At 39.5% G+C, this 25,164-nt stretch overlaps 1 protein-coding gene across 10 annotated transcripts in view; it reads right to left on the bottom strand.

Moving 5' to 3' along the window:
• Positions 1-25,164, bottom strand: part of CHD7 (chromodomain helicase DNA binding protein 7) — a 132,452-nt gene that overhangs the window by 60,013 nt on the left and 47,275 nt on the right. For all 10 annotated transcript variants that reach the window (XM_021386048.1, XM_021386049.1, XM_021386045.1 and 7 more), the window contains one exon: positions 6-427. In XM_021386048.1, coding sequence (XP_021241723.1) covers positions 6-427 — 422 coding nt within the window. The remainder of the gene's footprint in view (positions 1-5; positions 428-25,164) is intronic.

Below are 25,164 nucleotides of genomic sequence, written 5' to 3'. Positions count from 1 at the left end.
CTTACCTTGTCTTTTTGCTGGTCTTGGGTTTTGGCGTGGCATTTTTTGCTTTCTTTTCCTTTGGCTCTTTAGGGGTCTTAGGGACTTTGGGGGTCTTGGGTTCCTTCTTTTCCTTGGGCTCTTTAGGATCCTTCGGTTCTTTTTTTGCCTTCGGCTTTTTCTTTTTCTTTTTATCTTCTTGGGAGCAATCCACTGAGTTCCTGCTTAGATTCTGGCTGTCAAGTCCCCCAGGAAAGTCTTCCTTACCAAAACTTTTACTGGGACCTTCTGCAGCAATGTGATTGTTTTTCTTTTTCTTTTTCTTTTGCTGTGGCTGCGGTTCAACTGATGGCAGATAATCATCACTTTTCACTAGCTGGGTATTCGGTCCACTAACCTGAGTCATGTCCGGCACCGGTTTCTCTAAAAAAGGTTCCGATGGAGAATGCTGAGAGAGACAAACAGAAATAAAATTGTAGATTTGCAACTTTGATTTCTAGAACTTCACTCTTTCGGAGCAAGAAGGCACACTGGGAGAAAATACTAAGCAGGAGATTACACTAGTAGCGCATATGAAACACTGCACGGTAAATCAGTAAAAAAACAAAGCTTTCTGCAGTTAAAATGGTGGCAAAGTGGCCAGAAATACTTGATTAAGCAAAGGTAAAATTACTTTGTAATTAAGCGTTTATACAAAGTGGAAGAACAGAAAATATTTAGGCTCTTCAACTCTTAGATGCAAAAGGACAGCAATTTTTATTTCAGACATTTCTATATTCAGAATAGTTGTTAGTAGAATAACTTGTTGCAAGTGACTCTGTTGCACTGAGATCTTGTCCTCTGGGAAAAAAAAATGTTGAAGTCTGATTCCAGACATGCAATGAGAAAATAAAGACATTTGCAGGCTGTATTTATACAACATTAATTTACCTTGGTACATGCTGTGACAGTAAGTATTTTGATCAGCACATGACGGATTAAGCCACTTTAAAATGTAATATTCTGTTACATGTTATGTCAAAGAACCACAGATCTCTACTTGTAATTGAAACCTGCTATAGATTGGACAGAGTATTATCTTAAGCAATTGTAAAACTGCAAAAGCAACCTTTTTCAAAGACGGCATAGTGTATCAGGCTTACATTTGACTTTCATAAAGTACAGGAAAACCTCTGCATAATTATACAAATGCAAAGTGCCTACACTAAGCATAATGAATATATTTGCAGTTCTTCTCCCTTTAATAGTTCTATTCTACCCAAATATCCATGAATCTGCACAGAAAAGGCATCTAAGCTCTACCACGACTTTGCAATACATCCAAGCTCTGACCTGCTTCTCACTGCCTGCCTGCAGCTATACATTCAGGACCATGGTGATTTTCAAGAAAAAAAGTAATAGCATAACAATGAACTGATGCTTTTCTTAAAACTGCATGTAGGATCAGACCAATTTCTCATCCTCTTTATCTCTGTTCCTCCTAGTTTTCTCTTCCCTAGAAATAAAGTCAGTGTAATCCTAAGCATAAGAGTTCCCTATGGTCCTTATAGTTTTAGCTATGGTCACAAAGTCTAGAGAAGAAAGGTCTATAGCAAATCAGAATGTTACTTCTAGGAATAGGACAGCCTGTTTGTAAGGTTATTCGTCACGTTTTCTCTTCTTTTCTTCCAAGCAGTACTTGGGAGCAGCAAGCATGCAACGAATGATAACAAATCCTGCCTCTGAGCATATATGGAACTGATCTATATAAACAGAAATATAGTTTGACCACCTCCTTTTAAAACACAGTGCACCTAAGATTTAGGAAAATAAAATTCTTAATCATTGCATGAGAAAGCAAATGTATACGTATTTTTCAAGAATGTAAACAAAATGAACCAGTGCAGTCTTAACTATTTTCAGCATTTCTTCCCAGTAGCAAAAAAAAAAAAAAAAACCAACAAAAAAACACTATGCCCTGAGTACGCTTGCATACTCAGAAGCTATCCAACCAGCAGAAGGAGCAAACCTGCCAAGGAAGTGAGGATACATATCCCTTCTGCTGTATGGGAGAGTTCTGAATGCTATGAGCTAGACACTCTGGTTCGCTTTGGAGGAAGCTCCAGGACAGAGGGAAAGCTCAAGTGGCTGACCAAAGGTACGGGTCCGCTTGGCTTAACCTAATGTCTCCAGGGTGACTTCTGCAGGTTCCCATCCTCCACCTGTTTATTAAAATACTACTGAGCACAACAGGGCCTTAGTCACAGTGGAAACTCAGCTACACTGCCAATCTGATGCACCCATTTCATTACCACCATATCTATCAGCTCCACCTCAAAGCAATCTCACATTAGGCATCCTGAATCAACACCTCTTCTAGAAAGTTATGGTCACAGTAATACTTGGATAACTTCATGCTAGAGAGTTCACAAACCCTGGATATCAGTGATGCCAATGAGTTCTGCAGTCCAATTATACATCATATTATATATACATTATATATATTATATATATTGTATATGTTATAGATAATATTAAATTATATATACGTTACAATATACATTCAAGGAGGTTGTGGATGCCCCATCCCTGGAGGCATTCAAGGCCAGGCTGTATGTGGCTCTGGGCAGCCTGGTCTAGTGGTTGGCAACCTGCACACGGCAGGGGGTTGAAACTAGATCATAGAATCAGCTAGGTTGGAAAAGACCTACAAGATCATCCAGTCCAACCACCCACCTACCACCAATAACACCACTAAACCATGTCTCTCAACACTATATCTAAATGTTTCTTGAACACCTCCAGGGACGGTGACTCAACCACCTCCCTGGGCAGCTCATTCCAGTGCCTGACCACTCTTTCAGAAAAGTAGTGTTTCCTGATATCCAGCCTAAATCTCCCCTGGCACAACTTGAAGCCATTCCTCCTCATCCTGTCACTAGTTACAAGAGAGAAGAGGTCGACCCCCAGCTCACTACAACCTCCCTTCAGGTAGTTATAGAGAGCGATGAGGTCTCCCCTGAGCCTCCTCTTCTCCAGACTGAACAATTCCAGCTCCCTCAGCCGCTCCTCATAAGGCCTGTGCTCCAGACCCCTCACCAGCTTCGTCGCCCTCCTCTGAACACGCTCCAGGGCCTCAATGTCTTTCTTGCAGTGAGGGGCCCAAAACTGGACACACTACTCGAGGTGGGGCCTCACCAGTGCTGAGTACAGAGGGAAAGATGATCATTACGGTCCTTCTCAACCCAGGCCACTGTATGATTACAGAAAATACATATACTTAGTTTTTTGTGTTTTTTTTAATGGTCTATTTAGTGAATTGAGTTGAATGTCTCCTGAGATTTTTTTCCTTCTGTGACATAGAACAAAACTATCTTCTCTGTACTTCATACTGTTATGTTCTCGTATGGCTTAACATTTATTCTTATGTTGGAAAAGACAGGAATATCACACAGATCACCCATAATAATTCTTATCAACAGGCTTTCAGAACAGTACTTCTAATATAAATTTCCCAATGCTTACAATACATTTCTGTATTTTCTGTCATTTCATCTCATGCATCCTGAGTTTGATTTTCAGACACTTTAAAGTTTCACCAAATCCTTCAGTGAGCTGTCCACTAGAAATCTCAGCCCTCTTTTTAAATGCTACTCACTTGCTACGTCTAACATGAGAAATCTTCAGTTTTCCTTTCCATTATTTGTAAAAATTTGTATTTACCAAGTACTTTATGTTTGCCATCTATAAGCTTATGTACGATACACTTTCTAGAATAAAATCAGTCAACTGTTTCAACATTTTTCTTCCTCTTTTGAAGCATGCAAAGCAGCCAAGCCAACAAATACTAAAAACTGCAAGAAATCCAGCAGCGCTGCCTAAATTTAGTTCTGTAAAACTTTCAAGATTTCACATAGGTTAGTAATATGGCTGTGTCACTGAAAGCAGTATGAAGTTTTATAAAGGCTTGAAAATTCTCGTTACCATTATAATCTAACTCAGAAAAGTCATTGTCTTCTTTCTAGATATGGTTTGAACAACAACTTCCAACACAGTCACAACCAAATTTGAACATAAGGTTCAAATTTCCAAGTTTCTACAACAGCAATGACAGCCCTTTATGATCTGACATTCGCAGCTCTATTGCAAGGTCTGGCCATAAGGTTACACGGCAGCAACTGTTTCCATGCTGTAGAACTCAGTACTCTGTATAACTGTGTTCAGCACAATTCTGGAAGATGTCACCCAATGGGAACTCAGATTCTTCCTGCCTCAAAAAGTTTATCCACGGGAGTCATTCTCAGACTCATAAAGCCACATTATCTATGTATTACATGCAAACCTCACATGTGAAACAAATACACAACGCTTACAACCTTTTATTTACCATGCCTAGGTGTATAATTAAGTATACAAATTAAATCGCTAGGATTTTGTTTTATAACACTCACATCCCCAGACATTAAGCTACAAACAGCCATCTCTACTCCAATTATGATTTGGTTAAATTTCCTTTTTCTTGAAAATACACTGCTTCTGCTACGTGCCACTCCCTCTGCAGGTTTGGCATGCTTTGTAATTCACTTATATGTGATCTTCTAAACCATAGCACTCTTTCAAAGAAAAGGGTGCAATAACTTCTCTTTTCTAGGAAGTCTGTGCCTGCACTTTAGCAGTATTCTAAAACAGCACATCTCTTACTGACAACCCCACATTGCTCCCTAGTGTGAAGCCGTGTAGGAGCAGCACAAATCTGGCGAGCAGAGGAGAGGGGAAGCAGCTCAAGAGATGCATTTTTATACCCCAAAACAGTTGTCTGCTCTTTCTTAGAAGGGGAGAAGGGAAAGAAGAATAGGCTTTCACTAGTAAATATTAGTTTAAGCCTACCACAGGGAATTATTTCAAATAGGTCTTCTTTAGATCCACAAAGGATTAATTCTAGTTACAGGGTCATAATTTTTGATGAAAGAACACCATTTTCCATTTACAAATTAGGAAAAGATGCACATTATGAATTTTTACCAAAAGATTGAAAAATCTATCTGCGTATTTGACAGAAATCACTTCCCCTCATGCTTTTTGCCATTACAAAGCCATAGTTTAGCACATTGGTATAGAATTTAATCTTCCACAGGAGAGAAATCAGTGAAGATTAAACACAAATAGGTATTAATCCTATTTGATATTGCAGGGGAATTATTTTTGGTATTATTTGAAATAAGGTGAAAAAGGTGCTCAAAAATATTGGTGTGTTTACTAGACCCACATCTCTTTAAATCTTTTAGAGAAAAGCTGTTTTTGTAAACATTTAACAAAGAACAGATGGCCTGTTTTAATCATGCGAAAAAACCTGGAGCTCACATTAATACTCCTAGCACAGCCTACTGGGTCTAGTCACCTCCCTAACCAGCAGCACAAAACAGGCTTCAGTAATACCATTTAATTTTACAATGGATATTTTCTCATCAATTCCCCATGCCCGACAGTTAATCAATGGTATTAACATGCAATATCACAATGCAGGACACTCCTAAAGATCACAGAGTATTAGAGCAAAACAGCGATTCTTCAGCAACTCTGAGCATTCAAAACCATTTGCAGCTCAACAGGTTACCCAGGGCAGTAGCAAACTTGTGCATTATCATTGAAAACCAAGAACACCAGAGCCAATTTTACAAGGAAACAGTATTGCAGGTATTGTTTCTCAAATGCTAAACCTCCCTTTTCTGGATTGAAAACTTATTTTTAAACTTCCAGACATACATCACCCAAGACTTGATAAGTTAAAACTTACGCTGCCCGCATTTCACGGCTGCTCACATATTTAGATCTAAGCTCATTCTCTGCAGCCCAAAGAAGCGATATATGTGTCTAACCAGGCCTGTTACGTAAAGTAGCAAGATGGACAGGACGGGGGATTAACCCAGTAAGGGTTAGTGGCACCGAGGGAGGCTAAGGAGAATCTCTCTGTTGCTTGAAGACGGATTGAACCACAATCAACCGTACTTAAGTGCTGAAAGTAGATGAGTGGCAGTTCCCCAGTAGAGCAACAACTTGAGCCAATATTGCGCTTGTAGAATGGTGAAACAAGAGTAGCAATGTATGCGACGTGACTCAGCAAACCTTGTGAAATTTAAACATCAGTATTAAACAACAGAAGTCTCTCTCTCTCCCCCTCCTCCCACCCATTTTTGTTTGTTTTCAAATCAGGACTACTGCAATATCCACTCCTCCTGATCTCCTCCATCATTTTTAAAAAAGATCACCTTTAGACTTTGGTTTATTAAGTGAGCTGTGTTATGGCAAAGTGAGCGTCCAATCACTTCCCACTGGTTCCAAAATACAAGACCCTCCAACACAATATCTATACAACAGAAATTTTTGCGTTAGGTAAATTATTGCTGAGCATTCTCTTTTGCAGCAATTACAAATCTAGTTTAAATTATCACCTTCACTTGGGAAAAGTTAACCAGCAACCTGTGACCAAGGAAAGTTCCTTTAAAACAAAGGAAGAACTACAGCAGCACTTCTGGAACCAGCTCTGTGGAGAGCCAGAGAATTCACATCCTTCCTGATAGCACCATCCACAATGTATAAAACCCACTGTATGTATCAATTGCCCCATAATTCCTTCCTTTAAAAGTTAATGAAATACTCATCATCCCTCTGGATTATTTAGAGCAATCTACTCATCTCTAAACAAATCATCTGGAAAGTTTCCTCATGTGTCTGTGTGCACGTCTCTGTCTCTGCAGTTCTCAACTTGTCCCCTCAATGCCTCCAGTATCCACCACGCCTGCCCTGCTGCTCCCTCCAGCTGAAGCTTGCTTTGGCTCTTCCAGCCCAGCAAAAACTTTTCAGACATCGTCGTTCTCTGAAGTTCATGTGTCAGTACAAACTCTAGTGCACACAGGAATCAACATGGCTTCAGAAATTGCCTTGTTCAAATTCCTATAGCAGCAGAAATCCAGAAATACCCTCAAGAATATGCTCACACAATTCTTCCCAAGGTCTGCTTTACCAGTCAGTTTATCCTCCTTTATTGTGATGATTCCCTTCCCTTTTCTGTGAAATGCCTGTTTTGAATCAAAGTTGTATAATTTTTTTTTTTTAATTTACGGTATAAAAATGCTTAGTAGACCTTAAAGCATTTTGGGCAACATGATTCTGAAGCGCTGATACATCAGTAGTTCAGAAACCCTTCAATACAACGTAGTTGTGAGATGACAACTTGTATTTATAAGCCCACGGGTGTTGTTGTCAGTGATCTTTTTCTGCATTAAAGGAAAGACTCCATGTCACATGAAAATGGAATACATCTATTTTGCAAACAGAACCAGAATCTTCCAGTTTAATGATTTCTTGCCATACTTCTTCAAGATATGGACGAAAATGTACAGAAAAGAGAAGTTCAATTAATACCTTGGCAAGCAATACTTTGACAATTAGAAATCACTTTATATCAAAAAATTTCAGGTTTTGCTGCAGAAGCACTTCCCTACCATTTTATTTCTTAAGCAATCTTCCTACTCTGTTATTGCTATCAGGGAGAATTTTTAAAAAAAACAGATGCAACTACTGAAAAGTTAATCTTACTGACCCAAAGTTTTCAGAAAATCTCTGAATCACGACATCTACAATACTGATGCTTGCAGCACCCTAACAGTAGAAGGGAAATGTTTAAAACCAATCTTAATGCTCTCAGCCACCACTGCAAGAGCACACTCACCGCTGATTTGGTGGAACTGACAATATCAACCAGTTATTGCGTGGGAGAATAAAGATATGCTACACAAAAAGCAGAGTTCTTAATTAAGTCTCAACATAACTGTAGCATTAGAATTCTTTACATTCTGGTCATGCCCTCTACCAAGTAACACAGATTACAAAAGACAAATGACACTAATGTAGCCATCCAAAAAGCAAACATTTCATCATCTTTAACAGTAGTCACATGTAGCAATGTTATTTTGTGCTCACAAAGTGAGAGATATTATTCACATCATGAGCACTGAAGATTTTGTCCACAGCTCAAAAATAACTAATTTTTCCCAGAAGAGATCTCTCCTTGTTGCTGACCATGGATCAGAATCACCAGTGTAGATAAGACAGTATCAGACAAGTGCCACCCCTAAGACAACAAAGCACGTATTCTCCAGGTCGGCCTTTCATGTAAGAATCTACAAGAGCTACCACACTGATAGTATTTATATATACTATCACTCTATCATACTATATACTGTTCATGGAATGGGCCAAAAGACAAATATTTTTATTAATTCTTTTATGTGATAGACTACTTCTTAATGTATCCTATCTTAGAAGTATAAGGTTGCTCCCAGTGCAAGCAGGGCAGAAAATATATATTATACAGAAGTATGTAGCACAAGACTGACTCTCCACTCTCCATCATCACTGTGTAAGACAGGCCAAGGACTCAGGATTTTTGTGATTTTTTTAATTTTTACTAGTTTTGACTGCAGTGACACACAGAAAAGGTGGGACAATGAGGCACAGAATTCTAGCAGCAAAACCCATATTGCTGATGGTGCTAACTCGCACTCTACCTCAACACTGCCTCCCCTGACCAGCCACACATTTGCATACACTCCATTAGCAAGCAGTAAACGTGTCAGAAACATGCCGACATAAGTTTAACCACGCATGTTTTGTGGAGTTTATGCTATGCCAAATGCATTGCAGGTGAGAAAATGAGAGGCAGACCAGCAATAGTTCTGGAATACCACTGGAAAATGGCACGTAAACATTTTTTCTTAACACCTTACTTCTGCCATAGTAGGACCTGTACTGAAAAACGGAGATATTTTCATCATCAAGTTATGTCTATTCACTACCCAAGTACAATCAAGAGACTGAATGCTTACTACATAACTCTTTGGATTAGGATACCCCTAAGATTTATCTGAGGCCTTTTCCAATCCCTCCAAAACAAGATGCTGGCTGTACAACTCCATGCAAGAGAAGAAACTCACGCAGTAAACTAATAACAGTGCTGGGGTGAAATGGTTTCCAGATCACCTAGTACGATGCTTCAGCTTTTCCAGAACAGAGTCACAGAACGGCTTAGGTTGGAACGGTCTTTAGCAATTACCTAGTTCCACCCCCAGTACAATGGGCAGGGCTGCCCCCCAACAGATCAGGCTGCCCAGGGCCCCATCCAACCTGACCTTGAACACCTTCAGGGATGGGGCACCCACAGCTTCTCTGGGCAACCTATTCCAATGCCTCACCACCCTCCAAATAAATAATTTCTTCCTAACATCTAATGTATATCTCCCTTGTTTCAGTTTAAAACCGTTCCCCCTTGTCCTAGCACTATCAGCTGTATTTAATAAAGTACATCAGCCTTGGAAAGACTAACCTAGCCTAGCAGTATAGATATCTTGGGCTTGCTTCCATGTTCCAAAAAGATGTTCACTGTGAAAATGAAGCAGTTCCTCTCCAACAGTAAACAAGCACATCTACCCTCTTTGGGGCACATTTCACAGCCACGCTTTGAAATCCAGGTTCCTAAAGAAAGCCAAGAAGCATACTGTCCTGCACACAAGCTCTCTTCCCTCCACCAGCAGATTTTCTTCAAGGAAGGGACTGAATGCCACCTATGCAGCCATTCGACCCTTCTTTTAAGTCACCAGTTCCTCCATCCTACTGCATTCCCGTTATCACAAGTAATGTCCCCATCTATCAACTATGATTTCTACTTAACACCCCCACCTCTAGAAAGAGAAAACCCAACATCACAGTCCTGACTTGGTGTATTAAGAGCTTACAGAACAGTGATAGTAATTAAAATAATAGATGTCCCCAAAAATTCTGACATTCCACAAGAGACTTAGAATCACCTTGTTTAATGGGACCTTAATTAGCTCTCAGTCCCTTTCGTCAGGATGCTTCTGTAGCATTACCAATACTTGAACAAGTGTGGCATGAGCAAATGGCATCAGGTTTATCACTAGGGGGAAAACCAGAGATCAGCTGACTTGGTGTTTCACCTGACCGTAATGGACAAACAAATTCTGTCCAGGCTCTTGCTGCAGCAAGAAGCAAGGGCAACAAAAACCATTACACATCACCCAAACAATGAAAATTTACAGGAAAAAGTATTGAGCAGGCTAGGTATGTAAACATTAGGCACACATTTAAGGTAATAACATGTATACATCTTGTATACTTACATATATAAAATAAACGGTGTAGGCATAAGTTTAAAAGCTATCTCTCTTTTCTGATTTGCAAAATCTCTACTGAAGTATGCTTTATCTGAATTCAGCTAAAGCACACTTTATCTTCTTATATTTTTACCTCAAATAAAGCATACTTCAACATGAGGGAGAGAGAATTAAAAAAAAAAAAAGAGGGAGAAGTAAGTAGGATGTTTTTTTTCCTGTTTGTTGTTTTGTTTTGACAGGATATAGCCAAAGATGGTCAGTCCAGCACAATTTTCAATTCTTGTTTTCTCTCTGCCAAACATTCACATAAATGCAAGCTTCAGAATAGTCACCAGTTTGATGAACACACTGTGAGCCCTCATCCGTTGCTTGTAAGGACAGAGCAAAAAGCTTTAGAACACTAGCAATGAACCTAAAGGACCAAATTGCAGCAAACACTGCACAGAAGTACACTAGGAGTAGAGATGAGCATAGGCAAGAGTGCTGTGGATATAACTGCATATTGCCCCTATCTACATGTCACCACTGCATATTATGTTCTTTTTTTCCACCATGCCCATATCAGTAAGTCCTCAAACTCAGCTTTATATCTTTCATTTCCACAACTATTTGCCACACTCATGTACACACACCATCACCTCCCTTCTTCTGGGCCTAAGCATCTTCCCAGGGGAGCCCTGCCAGCCTTGGGAAGCCACTAGACACAGCCAACCCTTGTGAATTTTTCTCCTTGCAAGCCGCACACTATGTACCATACAGCCCTGGTGCCAGAGGAGCTTCCAGCCCCTCTTCAAATGGTCTTCAGTGGGATTAGCCAACATCAAGGGATGCCTCGGTCTTGGGAGGCAGGCTAGGGTTCTCCACTGCCAACCAAGCCTTCTCTTGCAGAAATAAACAAAGGCAACAAGTGAGTGGTTGTACACATAATTGTTGCTGATACATTCATAAAACAAAAAGATATTGCAGCCACAAACAAGACAGTTTTGTATTTACTTTTAGAAAATTGGTGTTTGTAGTAAGACTTCAGGTAAGATGTAAGATGTCTATCATTTTCCTAGTACCTTCCTTACACATCTAGGGGGGAAAAAAAAAAGCCCAAATTCTATCTTTTAGAGTTACTTTAAGCCTCCCTTCAGATTCTAGACATGCATGTTTAAGCCTGCACGTACAAAAAGAATGTATCAATCAACAGTTTAAATATAAAATTCATAGGGAAACTCTAATGAGAACCTTTTCACTACTCCTACCTGTAAGCTCACATGATAAAAAGAGCAAGTTTTCCCTAAAAGTATAAATATGTATTGTGTTCTAGTAGCCCAAAAAAAGGGAAATGGCCTCACATGCTTAGGAGTCCAAACACGACAAAGGACTCAAATCTGAGTTGTATTCCTGTACACAGAAAGGAAGTCCCAGGTAAGTATACCATACTTTCCCACAATAACATCCGTAAGTACTTTCATTGAGTGACAAACTACCCTGAATTCTTCCATTGTTGGAAGCAAGATTTTTCAATTTTGGCAGAGTGTCTTGTAAATAGGGCTTACTAACTTAAAAAAAAAAAAGAGTTTAAAGCATTAGAAGAAACACTACCACCACACAAACTACAATTTGGTTCATTTGGAGCTGAAAAACTTCTGATTCATCAATATTTTATTTGGATGATTTGCAACAGACCCCACCAGACAAGTAATAAAATACCCCTTTTCTTCTCTTTGCCATGTCTCCTTTCCCCAAGGTGAAAGCGTGTTGTATCCACAATCAAAAGACAAAATGTTCTGGATTCACTACGTGAGCTAATGCCACTTTTTTTCTTTAAAAAAAAAAAAAACTAAACTAAAAAAACCTACAGCCTGTACTCAAGGCTTTTCTGCTACAAATTAAACCACAACGAAACAAACAATAAACAATAAAAGCACACATACAATTATCCAATCCCATGGAATTATAATACAGTAAAATCATATGGCACCACCAAGGCGATAAAAGTGAATCCTAGTCTAAAACTTTTTTCTCCTATTTTCATATTTCAGTTACTGACGTATTCTGATGAGATGGTTCTGATCTCAGAATTTCCCTAAAAAAGGCCATATTTGGTAAGTGTTTTCTGATATATGACATCCACAGTAACTCAATCATCCTGTCCCTATTGTTTACGTCTCCTCCAAGTTCCAAGACGTTTTACTTGCTGCTATTTCAATCCCACAGCACATGTGAGCACACTTACTACTAGGAGATTCACTCCTTACAATGATCTAAAAGTTAACATTTTATTTTGTTGTTCAAAATGTCATTTCCTTAGTTGCAAAAAAGTTCCACCTCAGAAGGAAAAAATAAAATCCAAAAGGTCACTATCACTATTATTTCTGTTTGTTGTTCCGTACAACGTGGAGTAACTTTTCTAACCCACTTTTATCTAGAAATGTAAAGATTTCTCCAACAACCAAATGAGTCACCCTGCAAGCAAAATAGCAAACATGCACTGTTGTCTTGGAAAAAACAGTACAGTTAACCCTAAGAAAAACAATTACAATTTACAAACATACTTTCCATTTTACTTTTATATATATATATATATATATATAAAATACATTTTCAATTAGTTACATCAAATCCTTCATAACAAAGAACTACCCTAGTTAATGCAACTTACGGAACAAGTTCTACTTCCGATTATGTAACTTTCACAGTAATATCTCAAATGAACAGACTGACTCCTCCCTAGCTATTTCTAGATTTGCTGTCTTGCTCAGCACACAGGGTGGACAGACCCCCAGATTAAATCGGACCTAAATGACTAAGATAACATCCTTAAGAGAAGACTCATGTTACCTTGAAAACCTAAGTTTAGAAAAGGGACAGATTGCAAGGTGACGGTCTGTGATCACAGCAGTGAACATCAGGGAAGATAACTTACTTTTTTTCCCCACCAGTCTCATCTCACTATAATACTTTTCTATTTCTTTCAAGCAAGGCTTTCTGCTTAGTTATTATTGTGGCTGTTTTGTAAAATAACACATTTCTTTCTAAACATGGATCTCCAGCCAAGGGCCTGCCACGGCCCCTCTACTTGTGAAGTGCTCACCAATCATGGCTGCAAAGCATCTATTCTATTTGGATAACTACTGGCTTCAGCATCAGAGCTATACAGCCTGGCTGTATGCTAAGGAGCCCCAAATCCAACATCTATCGCTCTTTGGCCTCAGGGAACTCCCAGTCTGTCTGGGCTTCCTCATGTAAAGTGAGGAAAACATACTGTAGAAGAGTTCAGAAGATGAATTCACTAGTAGTTGTTGAGGTTTTTTCTTATTATGATTAAAATTACCATAAAAGAGCTCAGTTAGCAATTAATTCTTTAGCAAGATAGGAAAAGAGAGAGTTTGTGGGAAGTCAGTCTGCTTTACGAGATAAAGTGATATTCACAACAACGCTTTCTGGATAATATACAGTAAATAAATCATCAGGCAGTAGCTCAGACAATACAAGCCAATAAATTAAACAGCAATTTATATCACAGAAGATCTGAGGGTGAAAGAAAGGGAACAGAGAGAACGGAGCTGCAGACTGCACCCTGCTTCATAGGCACGAGGAATGTGTTGGGACAGTCCTACTTCTGACCTTTCTGAACTCTCAGTTTTGCAGCTTGCTATCATTCAGCAAACTCAATCAGCTAAAATACGTACATTAAAATCACACTAGCATTTTTATTTCCTATAGCTTACTGCTGTTTTGTGAAACTTACTTTCAGCAAACACTTAAAGTATATGCAAACAACACAAAAGCTATTGCCAAACAAGGTATCATATATTAAACAAAGATATAATATACTAAGTTATGAGGAAAAACAACAGAAGAGTTAAAAGCTATCTTTTTTTAAATGAAAGCATATATATAGAAACAAACATTTAATTTTCACTGTGTTCTTTAAATTATCTCCCCTGATTTCTGTCTCTCTTCCCAAAACAGAGTTGTTTAGAATCACAGAATCACTAAGTTTGGAAAAGACCTCCAAGATCATCCAGTCCAACTGACCATCTACCACCAGTTTTTCCCCACTAAACTGTGTCCCTCAGTACAACACCTAAATGTTCCTTGAACACCTCCAGGGACAGTGACTCCATCAGCTCCCTGGGCAGCCCGTTCCAGCACCTGACCACTCTTCCAGAGAAGAAATTTTTCCTAACATCCAACCTGAAACTCCCCTGGCGCAACTTGGGTCCATTTCCATGCTCACTTTCCGATACGTTCAAAAGAGAAAGCAACAGAAAAATTCAGCTGAACCACATGGGTTCCTCCTGGTTACATACTCAAGAAATCATCTTTTCTATTCTGTCACGTAGAAGATATCCTATCTTCACATTAAAAAATTTCTAAGGAAATGCATCAAAACATGATGGAAAGGCAGATTTTTTTCCTTCTCCCTCTCCCATCTCTAAATAAAGAAGTCTGCAAAGAGTGACTTGTGAAATGGCTTTTGTACATTTGTTTTAGACACAATCCTAAATTATTAGGGAAAAGCAGTAATTCTAGCAAAGTCTGTCGAGTATCCAAAAAGCTAACCAACCTTCAAACACCTGCAGTTTGTCACCTCACAGAAACCTGAACACAAAAGGCATGATATATCTTCAGCAGCAATTCATTTTACACCAACGATACACACTTTATGAGAGAAAAACTACTAAAGATTTAATGGTGCCAATTAAAAAGCTGAGAGTTTGAATGGTTCGATGGCTGAGTCACAGACCTTTGCCTATAATAGGTTCCATTATAGCCCTGAGCTCAAGCTGTGGGAAGAGGTTTGCAGATGAGTAAGAGGAATCGGTATTTCTAAATGTTATTGCAAAGGAAGATGTCCTTTAAGCATTGCACAGTTATGACTGTATCAGTTTGTGCTTATCCGGATTCCTAGTTTTAGCTTAGAAGTTCTGAAATTTGCAGACACCTTACAACTGCAAATACTTTGACAGAAATTAAGCCCATCAGTGTGAAGGCCTCACAAACTCAATTACTATTTCATACACATTTCCAAACTTGAAACACTTCAGTACTTAAAATTTTTGTTATCACTCCTGATTTTTGGTGTTCATTTATGTTCACAGGTAACGGGGTAAGACCAGGTAGCTCAAGACTAAAGAAATTTGTACTTAATCACAGGATGTCTACAAACAACCACTGTGATGGAACAGTGAGAAGAAAATTAAATGTTAATATGCATCTCATGATGACTCCCACTAAAACCAGGGAAGTATTTGTGTAATAGCACGATATTGTACACAATTCTGATCATTCACATCAACAACTATTATCCTCAAAACAGACACATGTAAGGATCATCTTGAAGGAGAAGGGTAGGGACTTCAGATACTGCTCTTTAAGAAAACACTAGCAGATCCTACAATAGCAAAGAAAAAGAAGCAAGATGAAAAGTAAAACTGGCACAAGAACACGCTGAGTATAAAACCAGTTATTAATACATTTAGAATAGAAAGTCTGATGTGTGTTCCAAGAATCAGAGTAATCAGATTCGGGTCAGGATCTCCAAAAGGGGCACCAAAAGCAAAAGCCAAGTGCTCTTTAAATTGAAGTTTGATAAGGTTACGAAAAGTACTTTTTAATAAGGTAACCTTATTTTTAATAAGGCTCCTTATGAGGAGCGGCTGAGGGAGCTGGGATTGTTCAGTCTGGAGAAGAGGAGGCTCAGGGGAGACCTCATCGCTCTCTATAACTACCTGAAGGGAGGTTGTAGTGAGCTGGGGGTCAGCCTCTTCTCTCTTATAACTAGTGACAGGATGAGAGGGAATGGCTTCAAGTTGCGCCAGGGGAGATTTAGGCTGGACATTAGGAAATACTACTTTTCTGAAAGAGTGGTCAGACGCTGGAACAGGCTGCCCAGGGAGGTGGTTGAGTCACCGTCCCTGGAGGTGTTCAAGAAACGTTTAGATATAGTGTTGAGAGACCTGGTTTAGTGGGGTTATGTTGGTGGTAGGTGGATGGTTGGACTAGGTGATCTTGTAGGTCTTTTCCAACCTAGCTAATTCTATGATTCTATGATAGCTGGAGGCACAGCTCAATGGCCCATGCAGTCTTCACAAGTATCCTTCTCCTGAAGACTGGTGATGGTAAAAATAAACAATAAGATCTTGTTTAGATTTAAAAATGCATTTATTTTAACTAACATAATTTGGAATGTGACAAACACTGGATGTTCTAGTTCAAAAATTTGTTAAATGCGCTTAGAGTACCCATTTATTCTAGGGACAGGACATCTCAATTAAGCAAACAGTGTGGGTAAGCCAAGCTTACCAAATTTTACATTCAAACCTGAAAAAAAAGAGGCTGATTGCCCCCAAAGGTTCCTATAGTTAGGCTGTCCAATATAGTCAGAAAGAAAGAGCCATTACCTCTTTTATAAGCCTTACTTGGCTCACATCCTTAAAGCCTCACAGCTATAAATACAAGTACTCAAACACCGTAAGGAAAACCCCTGTGATTTCAGATGTTTGTATTTAGTACATCTTTCTTTGACTAGTAATTGCCTTTGTTCATACCACAGCTGATGTACAAAATGCAATAGTGCTACCTGACACAGGAAGAGTTACTTTTTAAAGAAAGGTACCACAGTTCCAAGGCCTGGTTACAATGGCTTTTCTATTCCTTATTTGCACAACTTTCCAAAAAGATTGCAGAAGTCATTTTTATTTTGAGGCATTCTAGATAATAAAGGTTTGAGAAAAGTAGAAGTAAGCAATTTATGAAATTACTGGTCAACAGTTTCTGATTTACACAGCTACAGTATTTTAGTATTAGTGATACACTTCTAAGGAGTGCATGAGTACAGGAGATGCTGGTATCCAACTGCTGCACATCTTTAATTTGCAATAGGAATATAACCAAAAAGGCTCCTGAGAGAATTTCACTTCTTTCTTTCTCATTTCTGTTGGAAACCTTGTTCCTCCTCAAGAGCATCCTGCACACAATGTCCCTAATAGATGAGATGTGTATCAAAGAGTATAAAAGAAAACAGAACAAACCCTTCCTTTAAAATTGCTTTGCAAAGAAACTGCACCAGTGCTCAGAGAGCAGAGCCCCCAGCCTGCCTCGATGGCTCCTAGACCCGTTAATCACCACCCAAACCCCACGCCGGCCACCACCCCCACCCATGGAGGCAATTAGATGGTTCACAGCAGTGCTTTGGTTTTGGCTAAATTCCTACAAATGAGCAAAGAGATGCCCAAAAGAGATGGAGAAAAGCAAATTTTCATCTTTTGCACCTATATGTAGCTACATCAGAGCTTAACAGGCAATGTGACTGAAAGAGAAATAAAGCATCACAGTCAGACTTCAACTATTCACAGCCCAGGTTTTCCTACATAATGTATTTCTCCCCACAACTTTTTCTTTGCTTCTGAACACAAGCATCTACTACTTTTCCACATCTGCAACTCCGAGGATGTGTTCAGAAGCTAAAAGAAAAACATACTGATTGATTCTTCCACAGCACTGTGTTTGTGGCTTTCCAGCCATAAACCAGTGTTTTTCTAGGACTGATATAAGGTAGATATTTTCACATGTATTGGGTCCCACAGTTCTACACGAGAACCTTTGACTACCCAATCTAGACATCGTAAAAGTTCTTGAAATGCAGAAAGCTACATTCTGAAGCTTCATCATTAGAAGACAAAGCAGAATGTGAGACTACTTCCTCCATCTTTTTGCCTTTTTCAGGACACAAGGACATAACAAGCCAACCTGGCATCTAAGCATACGTGACTGCTGAGGACGGAGCCACATTACCCCGCTGCCGCCGCAGGAGCCCCTCAGTCAGCCAATAGCTGAGATTGGCTGCAGGCAGAAGAGGGTGGAGGATTGTGGCCTGCGTGACACCAGGCGTGCCCTGAACAGCACATTTCCACCCTGTCAAATGGAAACACTGATAGGGTTTGCTGGCGTCGCTAGCCTGTTCCAACTGACACACGTTACTCATGCGTTCTCTGGTGGAAGAAGTCAGCAGACGTGCAGGGGACACATTGGAGGCTACAGGCATTCTTTCTAGGTGCTTACTAATACCACCAATCTGTGAGACAATTCAGGTAGCAGACTTCAGTCTAACCAGGTCCAGGCTGAAGTGAGATTCATCTTGCAGCATACAACATTCTGCTGGCAATTTTCTCTTTTTTTTTTCCCCTCCATATTTGTAAGCCTCTAGGAGTTTCCCAGCTATAGTACCACAAGTCTATTTAGAAACCTCTCCTACATGTGCTGTTGTTTAGTAGGTAAACCTGTCCTCCTCTATCACCTGTCCCAGGCCACGGGGTCCCTGGAGTGTGTGGACAGCAGGCTGGAATCGCCAGCTTGAGGAGACCCTAATGGATGCATGTGATTACGAAGCCAGAAGAGATCGACAGGAATCAATTCTGTTTTTCTCTTGAGGTGGGAAGATAGCAGTTCTACAAATGGCCTTCCCATTGCAGTATTTTATTAAATTCAGCATGACAAAGTGGGCTTCAAATCACAGACTTCTTTGAATGTAAATCCTTTGATGTTATGTATGCTGCCCAAGATCCATTTATGTCAAAGAGCCCAAGATACTTCTCAAGCTCTCGCTCTTTAGTCACAGCAACAAATAAAGTCTTTGAATGCGTTATCTAATATGCATATGATGACATGTCATAGCCAGGCCTTTTTCCTGCTTTGGGAGTAATTGAACTAAACTAACAATTAAATCAGAAAATATCATTAGAACCAAACTCACCCCCTGCCTTCAAAAAAATACGCTTCCTTCTCTGCGGACAAACACCTCATTTAGAGGTACCAATTGAGATAACTCTTAATTATAGCATCTAAATCATACTTTAGTTATCCAGCCAGTCTGATTAGCACTGTTCTACGAAACACTAAGCACCTTATCTTTAGTAAAAGACCACCTAATGAGCTCCAGCTGTTCTTTACAAAAACATATAGTAAAATGTAAAAATCCCTTCATAGTGGGTCTCAAACACAACGTGCCTATGCAGTATCAGGTTTTAGTTTTGCTTTATTTTAAAACCAGAATTGTGTATAAAGCAATGCATTACAACCTGCCCCTCTCCACCACCGAACTCGAGGCACAGCTTGGAACACAGCTCCCTGCTTTTAGGACTGAGCCCATTAGGGTTACTCTCTGCAAGCCGCCACAGCCACGTATTGATTACAGCCTCACTCCCAACTACACAACCTTTGCCATTCAGCAGCAGGAACTAGCAGCAGAAATAGCTGATGGTAAGCTGAGCTTTAGCCTTCATTTGTGGCTGTTGTGACAGTTTCTGGCTGCTACTGTGTGTCTTCCTCCATTATCCTACCCAGATGCATATTTCTGACAAAGTGCAGCCAAGCAAAATATTTCTGTGTTATGTGACATGGAAAAGAAGTTCTTGGTCTACGCGGAGCTGTGTATTACAGAAGGGAACTTCAAGAACTGCTCTGCAGCCTCACGCTTAGCACTGCTAACAGAGCACCTCATAGGCATGCAGGAATATTAACAATATAGTCACGAAACAAATGGTTAATAAGCAATCTATCTCAAACAGTAAGAAGCCCCTAGATCCCAAGACAACATCTTAGTCACAGAATTATCAGTTTTCCAACAAGTTTTCTTGAAATATTCCAAGGGAGGATAGTGGAGAAAGAGACCTAAGAACTAAGTAGTCTTCCAATATTATAGGCATTTATCCATATTTCCACAACTGACAGTCCTTGCCAGAGTGAGTATTTACATCCCATTAATAATATTTATATCCCATTAATAAACTGAGATATGAATAATAACTATAAAGCCCAGAATTTAGCATAGTTTTAATAACTACTGTGCTTCACACACAGTTCTCTATGTAAAAGCAGAGATCAACACTTTACAGTAAGCGCTAGTAAGCGCTGCTTTAAGTTCAAACATTTTTATTACAAGCTCCTCACTATATTTAGCAACAATTGGCTGGTAGAGAAAGACTTCTTCCAAAAATAAAATAAAGGACTTCATATCATTAAGTGCTCACACGTAAGGAAAATTACAGTATTATCACAGTTATCAGAGTCTTGCAGGGCCAAAAGAGATATGAAGTACCAGAATGCAAGTGGATGGAGGGCCATCTGGAGAGGGGGAGAGATGGAAAAGAGGAGTGTAAAGAATGAAGTTCATATTGACAACTTGATTTTAGGAAGTTAGTTACGAAGCTTGTTACTCATCCCCTCTCTCTCTTTCTCTCTCATTATAAGAGCATTAAATTCAAAATCTACAGAAAATTAAATTCTTAATTACTATGGTCATTATATTCTTTCACTGTAGGAGTTACATAAGACATAATAAAATACTATGTAAGAACAATTAAAATTTACTAATGCTTTTCTAATTCAACTGATTCAATTATTCAGACTGACAAAAAGAAGTCTGCTGTAAGTGGGTACACATTCCTTTTTTGAAACTTGTACTACGTGTGAAAATCTTTTCTTGGAAGAAAACAAGGTTATATTTAACAAAATATAAAAAGTGAAAGCCAAAATTTTACTGCTTGGCTTTCCCTAAAACATGCTATATCAACGTAAGTAAAGAAACATTTTGTGCTGTGTACTGAAAAGTTGCATTGACGACCAACGCTTTTAATTCCCCAAAATTAAAACATTCATAGCGCTCCATAAAAACCTGCCATGCTCCAGAAATTAAGATTTCTCAATGTTTAATTTCTACAAGGTTAACTCATACAATGTGGACCCACGCCGAGAAGTGTTCAGGATAATACAAGAGCTGCAGAAGTTGAGGAAACAACTGCTCCCAGACTGTTGGTACTGATTCAGGGATGCACAAGTGATGGAGCAACAGAAGCAAAAGAACAATTCCTACCAGCAGCTGAAGATCAATCAGAGAGTGGCTCATTTGTCACTTGCTTGCCACTTTCTTTCACGTCTTGCACAACTTCTCTGCTGGTAGGCTAACCTCTAGGACTGCTGAATTCCAAGGCATGAGGCACTGACATTTTGTCGCACAAGTTCACTTCCAACCCCTTTGCCTATTAAAAGCCTATTTCTTCCATAGGAGTCAGAAGAAGGGCAGGGAATTGACATATTTTAGAGTACTGGATATCTGAGTAAGAACCTGAATTTGGAGTGTTAACACTTTGGGTTGTGAATAAGTAATTTTTACGCCATTCATCAGTATTTTCCTCTTTATAAGCAGGAACAATATTGTTACTAACCTTGTCTGGCATCTGAGAGAAATCTAACTAAATACTTTTAAGATAATGTATCAAGATCAATAAAAAGCAGAAAGAATGTTGATTCAGGAGTTTATAAATCAAACTCATGCTCAGACCACTAAGGCATCCTATCTATCACTTCTGTTTCATCATAAAGAAGTCTTTGAAATGAATTTGAGTTTTATTTCTAAGTTTTATTGCTTCTAAATGATTATGTTGAAGGGAAAAAAAAACAAACAAATAAGGCATTCGTGCTCAAGGAAAACAATTCACTGACAGATATTGGAGGCATCTTCCCTCATTTCAATGCACATGATGCACATATAACAAAACAGTGCACAGCTTTCTTTGCTGTAAAGAGGGCATTCTTTCATCTCTTCAGTAACAAAATAGCTACAAATATCTCAGGTGGAAGAAGAGTTCCCTTTTAAAGAAAGAAAATGCACTTCTGAAATCAAATCATATTTGTGTGGAAAAAGGAACAAAAGGGGAAAGCTAAAAAAAAAAACCAAAGAGAAGTTAGAATCTGATCATTGCTGAAGCTCTGTATATCAGGACGAAGCTTTGGCCTCTAATGGAGGTTCTAACCTATGAAAACTGAGGGGACACTAGAGCTGATAATCAAGAGCAAGTTCTACAGAGCCCTGTGCTCATGTAAGGGTATTAAAGGATATTCAATTAAAGCCCAGAGGAAGGGGCAGCCCCTGTCTTCTCAGGCATTCCCACTCCTGCACCACCAGCTGGGCCATTCTGAGGTCAGTGCAAGCAGATGCTGTAACGTGACCCAGCCAGGCACGACCTGGCCAGAGGAGCATCCCTAACAGCACAAGGGCTCACCGAGCGATCACGTGTGCTGACATAAAGAAAGGGTTAAGATTCTGCATCCCGGACTTCATCCAGCTTCCTGTGAATTTTGTTTTTATTTCAGCACTGACCAGCAAGGGCTCAGGAGGCAGGTGGCTCAAGCAGCAAGCACATGGGTGGTGACTCCCTGAACTTCCCCATCTCCACTTTAGCACTGGCTGCTGGCCATTTCCTCTCTGTTGCTCCTCCTCGGCGCTGCTCCGCTAAATCAGCTCTGTTTTGCTTCCCTTTCCCTGAGCGCTGCTTCCTGCCTGTGTTTCCTACCACACTTGCCAGAACCAGTTTGCTTCCAGTCCCTCCTGTGAGCATTGGCCAAAAGGAAGATTTGCACAGAGATGCTTTAATTCCTGGGGGGTGAGGGAGTGGGGAGAATTCAAGGATGTTTCTCTCTCCTGAGCTGCTAAACTTTAAACTGTTGACTGAGGGAAAAAAAAAAGACCAAATATTTATAGATACCATCTCAAAGGAAAAACCCAGCAGTTTGTTCCCCAAACCCAGACCACACTGCCACTTGTAAAATACATATCCACAGAATTAAAAGAATGTAGACACCTAGAAAGCTCTCAAAGAACAAAAAGAAAGCAACAGAAGGTACAAATACAACTTAGTTGGTGCAATTCTAAGACACTGCTCTGGTGGTACCATCTCTTTTAAAAAACGCCATTCCAGTATGTTAGCTTCATAGTTCGGTTCTTTATTATAATAAAGCACTGTCCCTCTGAACTGGGGGAGGAGGAAACAGCCTCTAAAGACAAAAGTTAAAAACCCAACTTCAAAGCCAAGGTGTTTCATCAGAGTGGAAACAGGTACATCTACTGTCCTCAGAGGTTAGAAAGTGTGTGTGGGGGGGGGGGGGGCACTTATGCCAGCAAAGGCTGGTAAGTGTAAAACCAACATGCCTCAAATTCCACATGTAAGAGTAGGATGGAAGACCAGTAGGACCCACAATAAAAACACAGGAAATTACTAATTCAACTGCAACTTATTCCTTACTAAAATTGTCAATGCATTTAAAGAAAGAGGAAAATAAAAGTCAAGTGTTTCTCCATTCATTTGCTTAAACTTTACAGTGTTTTAAGTTACGTAGCCTGACAATGGTACAGATAGGAGGGTTCTTTCTACAATATCAGCTTTCAATCACGAAAAAAGCTTCTGTAAAACAACAGATTTAAATTTGTTCAAATAAATATAAAACATAAGAACGTGTTCAGTCATGGAAAAAGAAGACGACTGCCAAATCCCACTGGAAGCGACCACCAGCAGATGAAAATACAGTATTTAAGAACAGAAGAGCAGCACAATTTAAAAATATTTCTAGCTAGGCGATTCCCCAGATAATCCAAATGATTCCAAACAAAAAACACATTTGGGTCACCAACGTATCATAGAAAGTTTCAACATAATCATGCTGAGGAACAAGTCTGGCAACTCTTAAGCCTTCAAAATCAGTATGCTGATGCAGACTTGCATTTTTATGCTAATGCTGCAAACTAGCTTTACCCAAAACTCCAGAGCAGATAATTTAATGGCGCAAATTATTCTCATCGCAGTCAAATCATGGCACCTGAGGGAAGAGGTATTCTTGAAGCTGCTTGTACCTCCTAAAAAACAAAAAATCTGTAGCAAAACCACCTCAGATCTACAGATCTTTGGCCCAAAGGCCTACTCACTCCAGTACCACTCTAACCTCCCATTTATAAAAGCACATAGAGCCTTCTAAAGGCTGAGGAGGAAATAAGTTTTTTGATCTCTTAATACCAATTATTAGACTGGAGTATATCTAAGGAGTTTCATAACACCAACTTTTGTGCCTTGGCAAAAGCATTAGATATCAGTTATTACATCCTTTGAGAGACCTGGATGTGAACCAGCTCAAGCTGAACTGAGTTATCAGTATCCCAAGATACCAACTAGAAGTGAAAGAGCCTCTCCATCAAAACAAAAAGTACCTATCAGTGTTGAGAAGGGTTTTTCTTTTTTCTTTTTTTTTTCTTTTTTTTTTTTTTAATTTTTGGAGCTGTTCTCCTTATTTACTGGAAAACAGTAAAAAAAAATACTAAACACTCAGTATCTGAGAAAGTTTTCTCTGGAGAGGTGGGATATTACTTCTGAAAATTCATTTATGGGAAAAATCCTAGACCTCTGAGGATATAACATTCTTTACTAAATAAAATTCCAGTACATACATTGAAAGCTAATTAGTTATGCAAAGACAGTAAGGAGATGAGGAGTCCCTCTCCCTGCTATTCCCAGGCATTAAAAAAATGCAAGTACTCAGGAAAATCAACTTCATTTGAGCGTGCCGGTAGTACTGACTTAACATGCACTCTCTGCTGAGTTAGAATATCGCTTCAGATCACTCCAGTTGATAAGTTTGCATTAATACCCCTCTCCATTCTGGTATATCCAAGTATAAATTACGCTGAGGCAGCATAAGCATGAAGTTTTAATTGCAGAAAGGCCTTGTAACTGGGATGAGTCTGCTGATGACTCAGCTGGACTTTCCCTGCCTCCTCCCCTACAAGGAAGGGCAGGAAACGTCAAAAGAATGCATTTATGCTGAAGGGAGCCAAGAGTTATCATGTAAAGCCAAGTCACACGCCCACAGGTAAACAAGACAGAATAAATCTGGTAGCGAACTGGTAACATGAAACAAAAACCTTCTCCAAAAGAGGCTGGGCACCTTAATCCGGTATTCTTCAACCCCGGCAGCGCTGCTGAAGAGTCCTACCATTTAATCTAGAATCGAAGCTATTGCCGTAACTGTTTGTTGTTTAAGTATTCCTATACTTGACTATAAATAATGTAGATCACTTAGTGTTTATGGTACACACTTAGGGCTCGAAACTTCAGCCTACACAGTAGCCAGCAGCTACTGTAAATAAAAAGTTCTGCAGAACAAGACACCCAGCATAGTTTATTCTTGGCAGGAA

The sequence above is a fragment of the Numida meleagris genome, chromosome 2 (genome assembly GCF_002078875.1).
Source record: "Numida meleagris isolate 19003 breed g44 Domestic line chromosome 2, NumMel1.0, whole genome shotgun sequence".
NCBI classification, from domain to species: domain Eukaryota; kingdom Metazoa; phylum Chordata; class Aves; order Galliformes; family Numididae; genus Numida; species Numida meleagris.
This window is presented reverse-complemented; position numbering and strand designations above follow the sequence as displayed.